Source organism: Topomyia yanbarensis, chromosome 3, assembly GCF_030247195.1.
Source record: "Topomyia yanbarensis strain Yona2022 chromosome 3, ASM3024719v1, whole genome shotgun sequence".
NCBI classification, from domain to species: domain Eukaryota; kingdom Metazoa; phylum Arthropoda; class Insecta; order Diptera; family Culicidae; genus Topomyia; species Topomyia yanbarensis.
This window is the reverse complement of record NC_080672.1, coordinates 129,309,596-129,326,282: the sequence shown is the minus strand read 5'-3', so window position 1 is coordinate 129,326,282 and position 16,687 is coordinate 129,309,596. Positions and strand designations below refer to the sequence as shown.

The 16,687-nt window shown below is 39.0% G+C and overlaps 1 protein-coding gene across 8 annotated transcripts in view; it reads right to left on the bottom strand.

The window, feature by feature from the left end:
- The window catches only part of LOC131692040 (histone-lysine N-methyltransferase 2C-like), a 74,328-nt gene that overhangs the window by 26,335 nt on the left and 31,306 nt on the right, over positions 1–16,687 (bottom strand). For 5 of the 8 annotated variants that reach the window (XM_058978868.1, XM_058978870.1, XM_058978869.1 and 2 more), the window contains exons 9-15: positions 12,055–12,336; positions 8,823–8,961; positions 3,285–5,359; positions 3,106–3,224; positions 2,697–3,042; positions 2,007–2,327; positions 727–843 (exon numbers count right to left, since the gene is read on the bottom strand). In XM_058978868.1, coding sequence (XP_058834851.1) covers positions 727–843; positions 2,007–2,327; positions 2,697–3,042; positions 3,106–3,224; positions 3,285–5,359; positions 8,823–8,961; positions 12,055–12,336 — 3,399 coding nt within the window. The remainder of the gene's footprint in view (positions 1–726; positions 844–2,006; positions 2,328–2,696; positions 3,043–3,105; positions 3,225–3,284; positions 5,360–8,822; positions 8,962–12,054; positions 12,337–16,687) is intronic. The other 3 variants (XM_058978872.1, XM_058978871.1, XM_058978876.1) reach the window with 3 other exon arrangements.

Genomic DNA, 16,687 nt, shown 5'->3' with positions numbered 1-16,687 from the left:
CATGAAAATCTATCAATAATTAACAAAACGTAAGCGAAAACTTTGTTTTCTTACATTTTCCCAATGTTTTACAATAATACGGATTTTTCAATAGTGTACAGTTGAAATACCAATTTATATTTGCAACCAATTTTTAAGTTGGACTTCTTTGAATCTATTAGTATTTAAATGACGCAGATCCATCAACTATTAACAGTGCTACAGTTGCTTAAAATTATGCCACGTTTTCGTGACGCAGTTCGAAATCAGATTTTAGTTTTACACCTAGCCTCAGCCCCATATAGTAGAGTAAGGCATTTTCAATGCTTAAAAAGTGGGTTAGCCCCTTTTGGACGCCAGCCTTTCAATTATAAGGGTGTTATTCCATTCTGATCGGCACCACAACATACACACATACTATCTGCTTGTACCATAGTAACTAGCATTAATGCCAACGATAAATGAACCTTCAGATGATATCGTGTTACCAACATGGTGTAAATAAGCAAGTAATATCCGCCATTGCAAATTGTTTTTGTACATACTGAGATAGTTCAATTTTTTATCAATTACACAAAAGTTAAAAACATTTAAACCAAAAGTCCTACAAGCAGAAAAAAACAATAATTGTTTGTAGCCAATTAACGTGAATTTCAAATAAACAAGCGATTCCAAAAATGTTGCTAAGTCTACTGGAATACAAAGTAACACACTCCAATTCCGCCGATTTGACCGGCAAACCCTTACCTGTTCACTCAACATGCTCGATTGGAGGCCTGGATTGGTAACGTCGTTGATAACGAGCTGACCAGCTTGCTCTCGTTTTTCCTGCTCCAGCAAATCTTCCAGCAGCAGCCTTTGCTCCTGCAACAATCGGAATTTCTTTGGCTCAATGATAAAACGACTGACGCTTTTTTTTCTTATCAAAGCCGATGTGAAGTTGAGCACGCAAAATATGAAAGAAACAATCGCAACTACAGGGGGTGTGTCACAGAACTCACTCGTGCAACGCTGTGCCTGGTAGGATACCGTGCTGATCAGCTGTGACTACATGCTAACTGAAGCGAATGGAATCTCGCAATGGGTGTGCCCTCTCTTGGTGAGAGGAATCAGTTGGTGGTGTTCAGTCTCGTTTGATTATTTCAACACTACTAGCATTAGTGAAGCATATTTTAAAAGGATTGGGAAATACTTGGCTCATATTTAATGCGATGAGGACAAGATGTCTAATAAACCGCACTGCTGTTCTTGTTGATGACATATACTACGGCTGGCCACTACTGATTAGGAGCGACAAGTTAGTGATGAAAACGATCTGCATCTAATGAGAGTGTGATGTTGTTTTTCAATAGTTTTTGAGATACGTAGAATGTTACAAATGAAGCAGCGTGTCACCGACTTATACTAATCTATTATTTCTAAAATGTTTGAGGTGAATTATAGTTTGTTACTTTTCATGGGTTTTTTAAATTTTCTTGCTGTCTTGCATGACACTTGATGGTTTGTGTTTGTTATAAACATTTTTACCGCTTCAGTTTATGTGAAGATTAATTCAGTTTTGAGCTAAGCTAAGATAGATGACCATTGGTCTTACAGAGGTTCTGGGAGATCGTAGAATGCTCAGATCTAAACAAATGGGTAATGACATCTTGATGAAACCATTTACAGATTCTGTATTTGGTATCTCTGAGACAGAAGTGTAAATTTGTTATTCTGAGAAAGTTGTAAAAAGCTCGGTAGATTGAAAAGATTCAACGTTTCAATGAAGAAGTTATTCAAACATATGAGGAAGTGTAGCGTAAACTATTTCGAATTCACCAGACTCCCATCGTGCAAAATAGAAACAGGGATGAAACTATAACGACTAGATAGTGTATGGCACTAAAGTTTGTATCGAAGAAAATTAGCGAAAAGAAACTCTAGACATAACTATTGTCTGTTCTGCCGATTGCGGTGCGATAATTTACGTCTCTCTAAATGCTGTATTCGGTGAGAGTGATAAGGAAGGAAGGATGGACTAGGCTCACCTTTAGCAGCAACGAACGTCGGGCGTTAGCGGCAGAAATTGGCGCCGTAATAGCGCCATGGTAATAATGTCTACGCTGTGAGTAATTGTCATACTCCGCTAGATGGCTACGATCCGTTTGAGCCAAGGGTTCTCCAAGGTAGGGCTGATGATATGACGCCACAGGTCCGAATTGAAATGAACCCGACGAAAGGAAAGGTGGAAGTGGTTGTGTTGATGGTTGTGGTAGTGATGGTAAGGACTGGGTTTGCGTTTGCTGTTGTGGATCGAGTGGTAGTGGCGGCGGCGGCGGCGGTGGATGCGTAGGCGTTACTTGGTAATGCTTCGTTACGCGGATTAGTTGTGATTAATCGAAGAGCAAAGAGCAAATCGAATCGGCATTTGATTCGAAAAAACGTTAGGGATAACGGTTTCCAATTGACAATTACATTGTTGTTGTTGTTGTTGTATATACAAACATGCACAAAAGAACGAGTTAGAATTAAAAATGAGAAGAATACATGTATTATAGCAGCGAATTTGAAGTGACAAGTTGTCTTCCATTTGCATTGCTTTTCTGGAGACATTTTGGTATTGGGCGTGTTTGTGACTTGGATATTTATAAAACAATCAAACGATCACACCAATCATTCAAGAACATGGAAACGAACTTGCAAATAATAATAAAAGCAATCATTAGCAATCTACTAACCTGATTGACCGGAGGAGGTCCTTGCAAAGCACCTTGCTGGCTTCCGGGGTATGGTGGTGGTGGTTCTGGATAGGGTGGAGGTGGCAGTTGTGATTGACCAGGCACGGCAACTGGAACAGCGCCAGTTTGAACCGGTTGCTGTTGCAGTTGTTGGTGAAGCACTGATTGTCCAGCACCAAGCGGTGGTTGGCCTGGTTGATTCGGGTTCGTAACAGTTTGAATTATCCGATTACCCTGAATTTGATGTACAATTCGTGTCTGCTGTTGACCAGGAACCAGATTCTGTTGAACTAACCCACCCGGGTGACCAAGTTTGAGTTGCTGAATTCGAGATTGGTTCAGTAATCTGCATGAAGACATGATAAAATCTAAATTAATATTAAACCAATATATTATTACAAATGCTTACCCTGTGCGAACGGTCACCGAGACAGTATTGTTAGCATTCACAACTCCAACCGCTCCTTCTTTGGACAAAAGCTGTGTTCCCACAGCCATTGGTTTGCCAATCGCAGCAGCTTGTTGAACCTATATTGATACTAAAGCGTTAGAATAATACGAACATGAAATCTCATTCTTAGGGTTTACCTGTTGTTGCATCTGCTGCTGAATCTGTTGGAGATGTGCCGGTGTCAGCATATTAGGCCGAATATTTTTCATTTGACCGGCAATCAGCTGCTGTTGAAGTTGCTGCACTGGAGCTTGCTGCTGCGTAGACATTTGCTGATTACCAATCAATTGTTGGAGTTGAGTTGATTGCGGTTGGTTCATCATTTGCTGTTGATGCATGGGTTGCATGGAGGCCTGCTGGGACAACGTTGTTTGACCATGTACTAATGCACTTTGATGTTGCTGTTGAGTTACTATTGTCGTGGGATTTCCAATCCCAATAGCCTGAGCTAGTGTTGTTGATGTTCCCGGTAATTTCGACTGCTCAGAATGTTCATTCCCGTCTGTACCTTCTGGCTTGTTCGAAGTATTGATAGAAACTTTGGCTTTGTCCTCGGATTTATCGCCATCCGGTTCCTCCAGTTCTAAACTATCTAATATATTGGACTTTTCACCATCCGTAGAATCAAGCTCCGGGTCCGCATACTCCAAAATATTGAACGCAGCACCCATTTCAGCCGTCAGAGAGTCCAAAAGCTCATCGTCGTCGTCTCCCAGTCCACCAAGAATATCACCATCGACCTCGCCAATCCCGGCATTATCCTCTTGCTCTAATTTTTCAATTTCAGCCGAAACACTGTCCGGAATTTCTGAAGCACCATCAACCACTCCAGATTGCGGTTGGTTTGATCCTGTGGTCTGCCCAGAACTGCCCCCAGACTGAACCATGGAGTTAGAGTTAGATGTTGATGTCGACGCTGGTACATGAGCTTCTCCTTCTCCAGCCAACCGTTGGGCAATCAGCGCAATATTTTGCTGATCTGTTTGAGATGTCAACGCCCCTTGTTTACCAATCTGCTGCTGAGATATAATTTGACTTCCTTGTGCCATCTGTCCCGCGAACGAACCATCAGGACGTACTTGGCCAACAGGTAGCTGCATGCGCTGTCTCATAAGTTGCTGATGCTGGAGGACATTTTGTTGCATGATCAACATTTGATTCACACCGCCAGCTTTAACTATTTGTTGTTTAACCATGACAGGGCCATTAGGGCCCGCGCCTGGTACCGATATTACATTAGCACCTGGAGCTCGGATAATGTTACCGGGCATTTGAAGTCTCGGTCGGGTCATCATATTAGGTGGCAGTGGCTGACGGAAGGTACCAATATCTGCTGGAGCTTGTTGCAACTGTTGATTTGGCAGTTGTTGCTGTTGTTGTTGTTGCTGTGGCATACCTTGAATTTGACCCGGGGACTGTTGATCATCCATATATGGAGATTGTGGTTGCATTGGTTGTGGAGATTGAAGTGTTGGCTGTTGGCCCTGGACCATTTGCGGACTCTGTCCTGTGGCTGGTAGTTGCTGCCTTTGAAGAAGATCACGCAACTGGCGGTTACCTTCCTGAACGGGCTGGTGAAAGTTATCCGAATGAGGGGAAGAAAATGGGGAGGTTTGATTTGGTCCAAAAAGTTCGCCGGGGCGAGCATAAACCGTTGGCCGGACTTGGTTCCCAGGAAACTGAGGCCTCGGAGTACCAGGTGCTTGACCATACTGTGTATCGAGATTAATTCGCATCGCTGTCTGTGGGTTCGATATCGGTTGACCGGAGTAGGCTGGGCTGCGATTCGGCGTTGGAATCGGACTTTGGTGACCAACTGATCGCGGGGTCTGTGGTGAGTGGTGTATATAACTATCTGAGACACCTTCTGACGGCGGTCTTGCGAATGGATCCAAACCAGTCTGACTGGCCGGAGATCCCGGTAACATATCATGTGGTGACTGTGGGTGCTGCGATTGTGGAGAAAACGGACTCTGATTAGGTCGCGGCTGACCGGGAAGCTGACGTTGCTGCCCTACTGGTACCTGCATGGGGCGACCAGCCATTCCCTGATGCGGAAAGCTCGAAACCGGACTAGAGGGAGGATTCTGACCGAGTGGAACCATTCTGCCCTTGTTAACCGGTGACACGAACTGAGTACGAGTGGGCGACGGGCTTGCCATTGGCCCCATCGGGGAAACGTCGGTAGATACTTGAAGTTGCATTGTTGGATCTAAACAGAGATTTGTTGGATAAAAGAACGATTTTGTGTATTTAGAATAGAAGTTGAGCACGTCATCGTGGTTTTTGGCACGCAGATTATTGAATTGTTTTATTTTTCTATCAAGCTTTGAGCCAGATAACGGCAGTGGATCTAATAATCATTAGTTAAGACGATTCTACCCAAATTCCAAACCTAATTGAAACGATAGATAAACTGATTCACTTTTGAGAGCGAATCGTATCTTTCACCTACAAAAATAAATCGATTCGTTGTTTGATCGATTTACTGACTCATTTAGGAATACTGAAGAAATTACTGTTATTTGTAGTACATTTTCCGTTGTTATGTTCTTTCGATTGCAGTAAGTCTAGCAGAGTGCAAAAGTTGAACAAAGTAAAATTATGGCATTTGCATTTTTGACCGTGCATTACACCGGTGATACAATCGTTTAAACTTGGGTGTAATCGGTTTGGCTGGTTTTATTAATCCTCATCTGTCTTAAGAGCCTTAAATGTGACATTCCAATAAAGACCAACTTCGTAACCCTCGTTTAACTTTTAATCCAGGTTTACCGGTGTATCAACCCAACACAGTGATTCCATATGATTTTTGTTTTTCTTGTCAAACATCAAATCCCTCACTGAAACAGCATTGATCAATTCCTCTTTTCACTTTTCTCTATCACTACAGCATTTTAGTAGCTAGGTCACTTGAATCCTTTTATAACTAAACAGATACAAAACCGGACAAAATAGATCAAAACGATTTTTTCCAAGCGCACCTATTGAGATATCTGATGTTTCATTCACCTTTCTGCACTATACTGCCCAGCAGCTATTTCCTGCCAATTTTCTGTGTAAACGATTTGTTTACCTCCAAATTAAAATGTCGAGCAGCTCAATACCAATGCAGCTTGTTAAGACTATAGAAATATGTAGATACCTATATACAACTGTGCTACGTCTTGGTAAGTAACATTTCGATCAAAACAACCGGAACTCCCTGTTTTCCACCAGAATGCCACCTTATATGATATAAATGTCTACATATTTTTCGAAAAGTTTGGATTCTAAATTAAGCTCTGTTTTACCAAGGAGATCTTCACAAAGTACTTGGAATGCTATGATATGTGTAAACAAATCATTTTACTAATATTTTGGTGTCAGATATTTAGGGTAAATCGATAAAAATACAAAAGACGTAAATTCGTCCGGAGGCATGAATGTACAGGCATAAAATAATCGTTTGTTTTGTTTTTCAAAAATTGGCCAGTTTGGCTGATTTTCACTAGTACTGTTCAGATGAACATAGACAATTCATGTCCCTCGAAGCAAATCGCAGAGGCCAAATTATCTAAGTGCATATAAACAGTACTACAGAATCGTCAAAAATTAACATTTATGTTCATTTGTGACGTCGCCGTAAATGGATGTACTCCATATGGCATAATGGACGTTTGGCATAACGGGTTTGGCATAAAGACGTTTGGCATAATGGACATTTGGCATAATGCTTATTGAGAGGTAGCGACATTTGGCATAATGGACGTTTGGCATAATGGACATTTGGCATAATACCTATTGGGGGTTAAGGGACATTTGGCATAACGGACGTTTGGCATAATGGACATTTGGCATAATACCTATTGGGGGTAAAGGGACATTTGGCATAATATTGGGGAGTGAATCCAAAATTATCATAATCAACTTTCGTCATATATATGATGTTTTATTTTGTTACTTGTTACAGAAAATAAATATTTTTCATATTATATGAATCACGCAATCTGTAAGTAGTTAGATGGATCGCAAAGAAAAAATGATTAGAGATAGGCACATTTGAACATATTTTTAATAGGTTAAAAGGGTCCTTTGGATTACGTGATGTAAATTTAGCAAGTGAAATTTCCGTAATTCGATAGCTTGAATAATGAGTAACATGTAAACTGTACATTGTACAGTACTTCAGTAGAATACAGAAGTATAATTGCGCTCTTTGTAAAGAAGGGCGAATCACTATACTTTTCATATACTATTTACTTATTAATATGCACAGAATAGTATACATATTGCGCGCACGAAAGGTTCCTCCATGCGCTTCGCACGCGCTGACGTGTAGAAACTCTTGCAGCCAAACCCGCGTGTTAGCGAAGAGTGTGGTGGTATGCTTCGTGCGCGCAGGATTCGACTGAAAAATTCATAACGCCGAAAATACTCAAATGTTCTTTCCAAAATGTTAAAGGCGTTAAGAAAAATATTTTAAGAGAAAAAAAGGCATCCAACTTTTCAATATTTTACATTAAATAAGCAGCATGATTATTTTTAATAAACTTCATTCGAAAACTGAGAAAAGCACACATTACATGTTTTCAACAATTTTTAATATCTTCTTCAGTTATTGCAGTATTGAAGATTAAATAAAAGTATTTTAAAAAAATTAAAGCAAATTACGACTATTTGAAAGAAAAAAATACGTGTCAAATATTTTAGACAGCCAAATCGAAACAAATGGTAAACAAAATTTGGGGTGGTAAATTTTATGTGGAATGCTCCATATATAATGTAAAGTAGGGTGCATCACAATTCTGCGCATAATAGTAATTAAGTATTATATGGAAAGCATAGCGATGCAGCCTTCTTTACAAATAACACAATTATACATCTGTATTCTGCCGTACATGTTACTCTTTATTCAAGTTATCAAAAAACGGAAGTCTTACTTGCTGAATTTACACCACGTAATCCAAAGGACCCTTTTAACCCATTAAGAATAATGTGTGTAAATGTGCCTATATTTAATCGTTTTTTGCGATGATCCATCTAAATACTTATAGATTGCGTAATTCATACAAAATGAAAAATATTTTTTTGAGTTGATTCCAAATTACGAAATAAAACATCGTATATATGACAAAAATTGATTATGATAATTTTGGATTCACTCCCCAATAAATACTATGCCATTTTATGCCAAATGTCCATTATGCCAAATGTCCCTTTACCTCCCAATAGGTATTATGCCAAATGTCCATTATGCCAAACGTCCATTATGCCAAATGTCCCTTCACCCCCCAATAGGTATTATGCCAAATGTCCATTATGCCAAACGTCCGTTATGCCAAATGTCCCTTAACCCCCAATAGGTATTATGCCAAATGTCCATTATGCCAAACGTCCATTATGCCAAATGTCCCTACCTCTCAATAAGCATTATGCCAAATGTCCATTATGCCAAACATCTTTATGCCAAACCCGTTATGCCAAACGTCCATTATGCCATATGGGGTACACCCGCCGTAAATTATTCAATATGAACTACCACCATTTTCAATTAATCGCAGCTCTTTAAAAAGGAATCATGGTTCTCCTTTTTTAAAAGTCGGCTCTTTTGATCGATTCGTGAGTGAATAGCCTATCTCTAAATTGAAACATTTCCAAGTAATGCCTTATTTTGCTGTGGTTTTGCTACTCACCTTGGATCCTCTGATCAGTCATTATCATGTGTTGTTGGGTTTGTTGCTCCCGAGCTCGCTGTTGCTGCAGTTGTTTCCACTGACGTTCTTGTTCGGCTTCTCGCATACTCTTCTGCTGAGCACTTATCTTGTCCTGATCCTATTGACGTAAATTTACATCGTGCATTCGAAGTGAACGGCGGCAAACAAAGAGAATAAGAGAAAAGTTGTTATAAAAAAGCTTTTCACTTCCACTACAGTATCGCATCTCGCCAATATCTCACATAAATATGAAAATACAAAGTAATATTCCTCAACAGATATCTTAATTAGAAAGTAAATACATTATCTACCGTTAATTGAAGCATAATTTTGTTTAATACATATTGCCATTGAATAATTTATTGTTATTTAAAGAAATTTTCATTAGTGCGGTGTTGTATCTGTGTATGCATTAGTTTTATTCATTCATTCGAACATTGATTAGTCCGCATTGACAATCGCGTCGACACCTACGTTTCGAGACTGATGCAAAATCGAGCGCTGAAAAGATGTGTCCTTAGATTGACATGAAACCAAATGATGTGCCCTAACTTTGAAAGCTACATTTTTGTGCCTTGAATTACTTCTCAGAATCGCTATTTGAAGGTAATATTGCAAATACGTACAAATCGTCAACTGTTAATTTTTCTAACAAACAAGTGACAAGTATCCAAAATATACAATTTCTTTGAAATTGAGATGTGTTGGGAAAAGGGTTCGAATCAAAGGTTAAGGTCGGTTGGCTATTCTAACGATCTGGCGGGTTGGATAACTAAAATGAAAATTTCTTTAAAAGGTTTTTTAATCGCAATGCACTGCGACTGACGGTAACCAATGACGCAAAAGCAAAACTGCTTCAACTAGAGGAACAATAATCTTTCTTGAAAGAAAAGGGCAGAACTGAGCAATGAAACGAATGATAAAATGAAATCATGCTAATAATGAACAACCAAAGAATAAATGAAACGATGACGATACTCGGATCGTGCTTTCTATTCTACCTAATGATGCATGCAAACTAAAAACGTAGGATATTTTATTCTACGGGATTATAAGCTGAGCAAGGTTGGTGACAGGATATGCCTACGCTAGTCTCAGTCAGGAGGCTTCGACAACTTCAATAAACACATGCGATTGATGGAGGGCTGGCTTCATTGGAACATCTACAAAGAAAACCAATTACAACGATGTTCTAAACATCATAATAGAATTTTTGAAAGAGACCAACTTAAACTTCAACCAGATCTTCTTCAATGAAAAATAAAAAAACAAGAAAATGCCTAAATAAAAACAAACAGCATCAACACCTGCAAAGGTATCAAAGGGTCAAATATAGATTAAACTAAAATATTGCGTAACATTCTAACGTAATGGATGCAAGAAAACGATTAAAATGCCAAACACAATCAGCAAAATAGACTTCTGCATACTTCAAATTCCGCAATAATGCGCATAAAAACAATAAGAATTCAAATTGTTTACGTTTGCTAGCTTTCATGGTTCTCACCGTTTCTGGTGCGGTAGTAGAAGTGGTAGTAACAACATTAGTAGTAGTGGTAGTAACAGTAGTAGTGGTAGTAGTACTAGTAGTAGTAGCGATATTAGAGGAACTACTGGTGAAGGTTGCAGTTGTACTAGTTCCTAGCAAACATGTGTCGAAGGTCGCGGTGGTAATGGTGGTTGTATAGGAGGAACAACTGGGCTCATTATAACCAGTAGCAGCTGCGTTGGTTTTACATATGTTGGTAGTGGGAGATGTCAGTGTGTTAGTTTTGAGTGTGACACTAACGTCAATGCTATTATTATGATCGTTTCTTTTTGAGCCGTTATCGCCGTTGCTAGAATCAAACAGTCGTCGACTGCTACTTAGGGTGCCATCACAAGCGGAACCGGTTGAATTGAAGCTTGTGTCACTCCCAGTGCTGTTTGCATGAGTAGCACTTGCCAAGTTTGTGTGACATTGACTCTGCGTGTTTGTAGTGATGGTATGTGCTTGTGAAGTAAATTTGCCGAAGGAATCATTCGAGAAATGGCCTTCATATGAAGTAGTATCCAACGAGGGTAAAGTTCGCATGATTTCCGAAGGAGTTAATACTCGAATCTGTTGGTCGTTGTTCGTTGCATTAGGTTGTATATGTGGCGTAACTGACCTCGAGGAACTAGGCGTATGAGAACGTTGAGGACTATAACCAGGACTGGAAGTTTCAGGGGGTTGCTGACGATCCATGGGCATGATAATCTGCTGCTGCGCTTGCAGATGCACCGGCGTTGTTGCGAGTAGAATTTTTGGTGTACCATCTGGACAAACGTTTATAATTTTGTTTACATTGCCCCTTGCATGAGTGTGCTGCATTCCAGGATGTTGGGTTTGTTGCTGCTGGGCAGCAATTTTGTTGATTGTTTGCAATGAAGCAGCCAAAATCGGCGATTGTATTGCGGAACCATTTCCAATTATGTTGAAATTGATGTTAGCACTTTGTGGCACAAACGGCCGTAGATGAGTGAAACCAGGCCGAATCACGGCACTTGAATTTGTATTGAAATTTCCATTCGGGTTCACAGTTACGTTTGGAGCGGGACCGCTACGTAATCCATACTGGTGATGATGTACAGTGAAATGTGGCGAAATGTTTGTTGCTATCACATTAGGGACAAAGATACTCGCCCGGTTAGTACCAATAGTGAAAGTCTTCATAACATGAGCGGTCACGGGCTGACTAACTACAACGTTGACGTTAGTCTGAGATATAGGATTAATTTGCGTCGACTGCGGTTGGTGTATGTTTTGACCTATCCCGGTTTCACTTTGCGTACCAGCTGATGGCACTGTACTCGAGTTTAGATTTGATAGGTTTATGAAAGTATTTGCAATGTTAGCCGCCACCAAAAGATTCGCTTTGTTACTCGCTAGATTCGATTCCTGAGACTCTGGTTCCACTGACGATAGGACATTCGAAGTAGCATTGTCACTCATCGTGTTAGACAGTAATGGGTTAGTAGTGATAGCTGTAGTGCTAGTGATAGTGCTAGTATTAGAGATTATCTTGCTACCGTCACCAATAACAGAGTCTATAGATGCATTGGTATTAGTATCGTTAGAAGAGGAAGGTGTGGTGTTACTATCAATAAGGGCACTAATAGCGTTAGGATTAGATGCTCCTGTTAGTTCATCTATACTATCGGTTCCATCGTCCAAAGAGTTTCCTTGCACCTCGATTAGCTGCTGCGGTTTGAGGACTTGCTGTTGTTGCTGTTGGCGCTGCTGCTGTTGCTGTTGTAGTTGTATCTGCGCTTGGAGCTGTTGTTGTTGGTTCGTCATCAACTGCGGGTGCTCGGTGACACCGATCAAGACTGAAGTATCAGCAGCAACGCCGCTCTGCGAAACGACGACGGATGATGGTGGTTGTGATGATGATGATGAGGAAGGTGATGGGACAACATTCACTTGACCTGAACTATTACTATTGCCGTCTTTAGGTGACATTTGTGGTACCTGAATCGTTTGGAGGGCGGGAAGTGTGGCAATATATGAACCATAACCGCATTGAATAATCATTGTTTGGTGATAGAAATATAATATATATCAGAAGGGGGTAAAGCTACGTTCTAGGATGCTCTCTCATTCCGTATATTGATGGATGTTGCCGTTTTTTCCCGATACACACATTTTAGTTTAAAATTTATTGAATTGAATGCAATGTCTATTTAATTTTATCTTTTACCATGAATTACCTGGAAACATAAATATTTAAAGTTTTATTTGTGTATGCTACTAAAGGAAACATGCTATAAGTTGTTGACAGCGGTAGATGAAACAGTCATAACAAGTAAGCTACCGAATGAAAGTGTTTACGATAATTTATTCTGAAGCGAAATCACACAAATCCTCGACTTCCTTTCACAGTATTATCGAAAGCAGATGCCTTTCGCTACTCTCTACAGGTTAAGGGATCTGTCGGGTAAACAGAAAAATTACATCAAATTGAAGTTCCTGTAGATTTTTGAATCTACCACCCATCCAGATAGTGGCCAGCCCAGAAAGCTGGTAGTAATTGAATTTCGCTGGGACAGCTGGAATAACATTGAGAAACCGTGAAGCATAAGAAAAAGTACGAAATATTTGAAATGATCCATCCGGTGGAAGAGCGGAGGGCATCAAAGCTCGAACCCAGTGCGGACAATTTGGCAGAAATTCATCTGGCATTATATACATTTGTCATTAATGACCTTTTGCATATTTTAAGAAATTTATGAGTAATTTGATCTGAATGACATTTGATAGGATAATTTTTATCTTCAGAAAATCGTCATTTGGTATAACAGATTATTGGCATATTAAATTTTATTTACAGAAAAATGATCTGGCATCGTGCTGACCAGCCTGATTAGCGGGACTACGCACGGAGTATAAGAAACTATTTTCGGGACGCTCGAAGAACTCAATATATTAAATGAAGATGTACTTTGCAATGAAAACTGCTATGTTTTTACCTTTTTCGTATAATGAAATATACCATTCGATTTAGCTCGTCAAGATCGCAAAATTTCTATGTGTCAAATATTACTCAATTTCTCAGAGCTGGACCGATTTGCACAAACTTAGTTTCAAATAAACGGTGTTGCACAAACTTAGTTATAAATAAGTATAAGCTGTGATTGATTTTTTAGCTGATCAGACTTCCGGTTCCGGAGTTACGGGTTGCAGAGTGCGGTCACACAGTAAACTCCCATATAAACTATTAATTAACACTATGATGTCCGATAGAAAGATGAACGACCACATTGTTTTCAGTAATGATGTACGAAGGATGGAATACATATTCTAATGGGTTCAACATTACTTGGATTTGCTGGTCTAGGTCACTAATGACCAAGCAAAGTAGCTTTGAACACATTGATCACCTGCGACGATTCTTGATGCCCTCCGGGAACTCACCAAGTACCTAAACTAATGTCACACCTAGGGTTGTGGTACCGGTAATACCGGTACCGAAAATCCCGGGAATACCGACCCATTTTTGGTACCGTAATACCGGTACTGAACAAAAGCCAGTACCGGTATTTTCGGTACCATACATTTTTTTATGAAAAATATGTGGACTCTCTAGAGGGACCGGTTTCAAAATATCGGTCTACAAGATGACTTTTAATTATATCAATTGTCTTCTAGATAAGTCGTTGAGCTAACACCTTTGTAGGGGAATGAGGTGGGGCCATCATCACAATAATTCTAGAAGTAAAACATTACTAGCTCCCGTTGTACTGAACGGTATGTTTAAATTCTTACTTTATTTTGTCGAAATTAAAATTTAACGATCTTGTACTAAATTTCAAAATATTCACATCTAGCGTAAGAGACGTAAAAATTTGCTATTATTTTGTTTATCAGCGACATTCTGATTGGTTTTCATTATTCACTGGGTGGCGCGTAATAAGACTATGGTCTAAGTCGTGTCTGTATTTGGTTTGATCTTAAACCATTATCTATAAAAGAACGAACAGCGATTTAGTTGCTAATAATTTTAGAGTTGGTGAACTGCTTCAAATGGGGCGATTTGTAATTATTGGTGATCGGAAAATGCTGGAAAACTCAATACATTACGGAAAAGCAAGGAGCCTTGGTATGCATTAGAGAATAGTGGGCAAATGACATAATGATCGAAACCAATTTAGAGAAAAGCAAGAGAGGAAATGCGAGCAACCTGCTCGGATTTACTGCCATTCTCGCTTTGATTTACTGTTATTAATAGGGTTTCTTACATTTACCATCTGTTGAAGTCGACGAAAGTCGCACCGCTTAGCATTTAGTGATATCAAAGTGGCCTTGATTTAAGAAAGAAAGATAAAAGAAAGTGCCGCATACGAAAAATATCTTCTGTGAAATGAGTCATATCATTCCGAAGCAATTAAAAATAATAAACATGTTTTTTTTGATCAGCACAAATCAATCATCTGAGAATAAGGTCATCAGTTTGTGCATTCGATTTCACTTTGAAGCTATATTCGATTTTTTTTTTAAATGTTCGAGTACCAGTACTTTACCGGTACTACCGGTACTGAGGGCTTCAGTACCGTAGTACCGGTTCTCACCAAAAAGGGTCGGTACTGCGAACCCTACACACCTATTTTCCAACGAACTCTGAACCGATTCAGTACTGAGTTTTGATTCCAGAGTTACAGGTTGGTTATTGTTATTCACATACAAATTTCTAACATAACCGTAGAACCTCATAGGTTCAAAATCTATTGTAATGAACATCAAATTACTTAAATTCTCAGGCCTAGATCACTCATGGCGAATGAAAGATTCTTGGAATATATTGTCCACTGTTAATAATTCCGGAAGTCCCGTGTTCCGCGCAAATTCTAAAACAAAAGCCACTTCGGTGACTAACCATTTTTCACTAACCTAGTCTCAAATGGAAGATATACCATATCGTTTCCCGGAATGTACCATTTCCCGAAAAACCATTTCCCAGAATGTATTATTTCCCGGAAAACTGTTTTCCGGAATGTATCATTTCCCGGAAAAACCATTTCGCGGAATACCATTTTCCGAAAAATTAAAAAAAAACTCGTACCTCACCGGCCAAACTTATTTTTAGAAGTCTTGCTATGCAGCTAATTGTATTCTAGGAGATTTTACCTACTTAAGAACATGAAGTTGTTTGAAAATATTTTTTTTATCTTGATTGGTTATTGTGGTAAAAAAACAAGATGGCGACCAGATTGCAAAACTGTCATTTTAAAGATTTAATCTTTTCGATTCTGCGATGTTAGGAAAATTTATTTAAATTGATCATTATATGAACAGCTTACGAACGACTTTTGGTTTTGAACCAAAAAGAAACTTGGGAGGATTTAAAAAATCGTGTGGAGAATAAAAAGCACCCCAATGGATGGGATATCAATAAATTAAATGGGTACCAAAATAGTAACAAATACTTTCCAAATTTTTCCACCGCAGGTAGTGAAGGGGTGAATAAATTCATGACCGTCTAATTCCTCACTAACAGGCGCCTGATATTTGTTCAAAATTTTGCGGATTCAGTTAAAATAGTATATTTTCAATTCGTTTACTATTTTGAATCGATTCCGTCACATGATAATCTTCGGTGAAAAGCATAATACACCACTGTAGAATTTTTAAGATTTGTAAATTTTGTTATTGAAATAAAATGATATAACAGAAAATGGAAGGCGAACAGAATACCTAATTGTAGGGGAGACTGAGGAGACTTGATCCCCGGGGAGACTTGATCCCATCATTGTAACTCAAAGGCGGATCAGAATACATTAATCGAATATACGAGAAAGTTGCGTAGATTTATCTAAACAAAAGTTTCTTTAACTCAAAAAATAAATTGGACATGTGTTACCAAATTTTTACCGATTTAAAGAAAAAAAAATCTCAGAAGAACTGAAGAAGATTTATTTTCAAAATTTTCAAACTTTTATACAATTGATAGTCTCCCACTGCATACTATACTTTTGCATACAGAAATACAGGAGAATGTCAATTATATGAATACGCTATGATTGAGCTGATTTTTTTGTTCAACTATATTTGTACTAAAGTTTGCTAAAATAGATGCTATGGGTTCACTTGATCCCTTCAAATTCGTGGAGATTTGATCCCCTTCACCATGCTTCATACACACTACTGAAAATAACCAAATTCACACCAGAACAATTGAAGTCATTGTTGCCATAAAATAACAAAAAAACTGTCAAAAATGAACGCTTCATCATACAAAAACTTAACTGTAAATGTTTACTACAGCATACGTAGCAACCTGGGAGGGAGAAACAGACACTACGCACGAAGTGTAAATAATAGCACT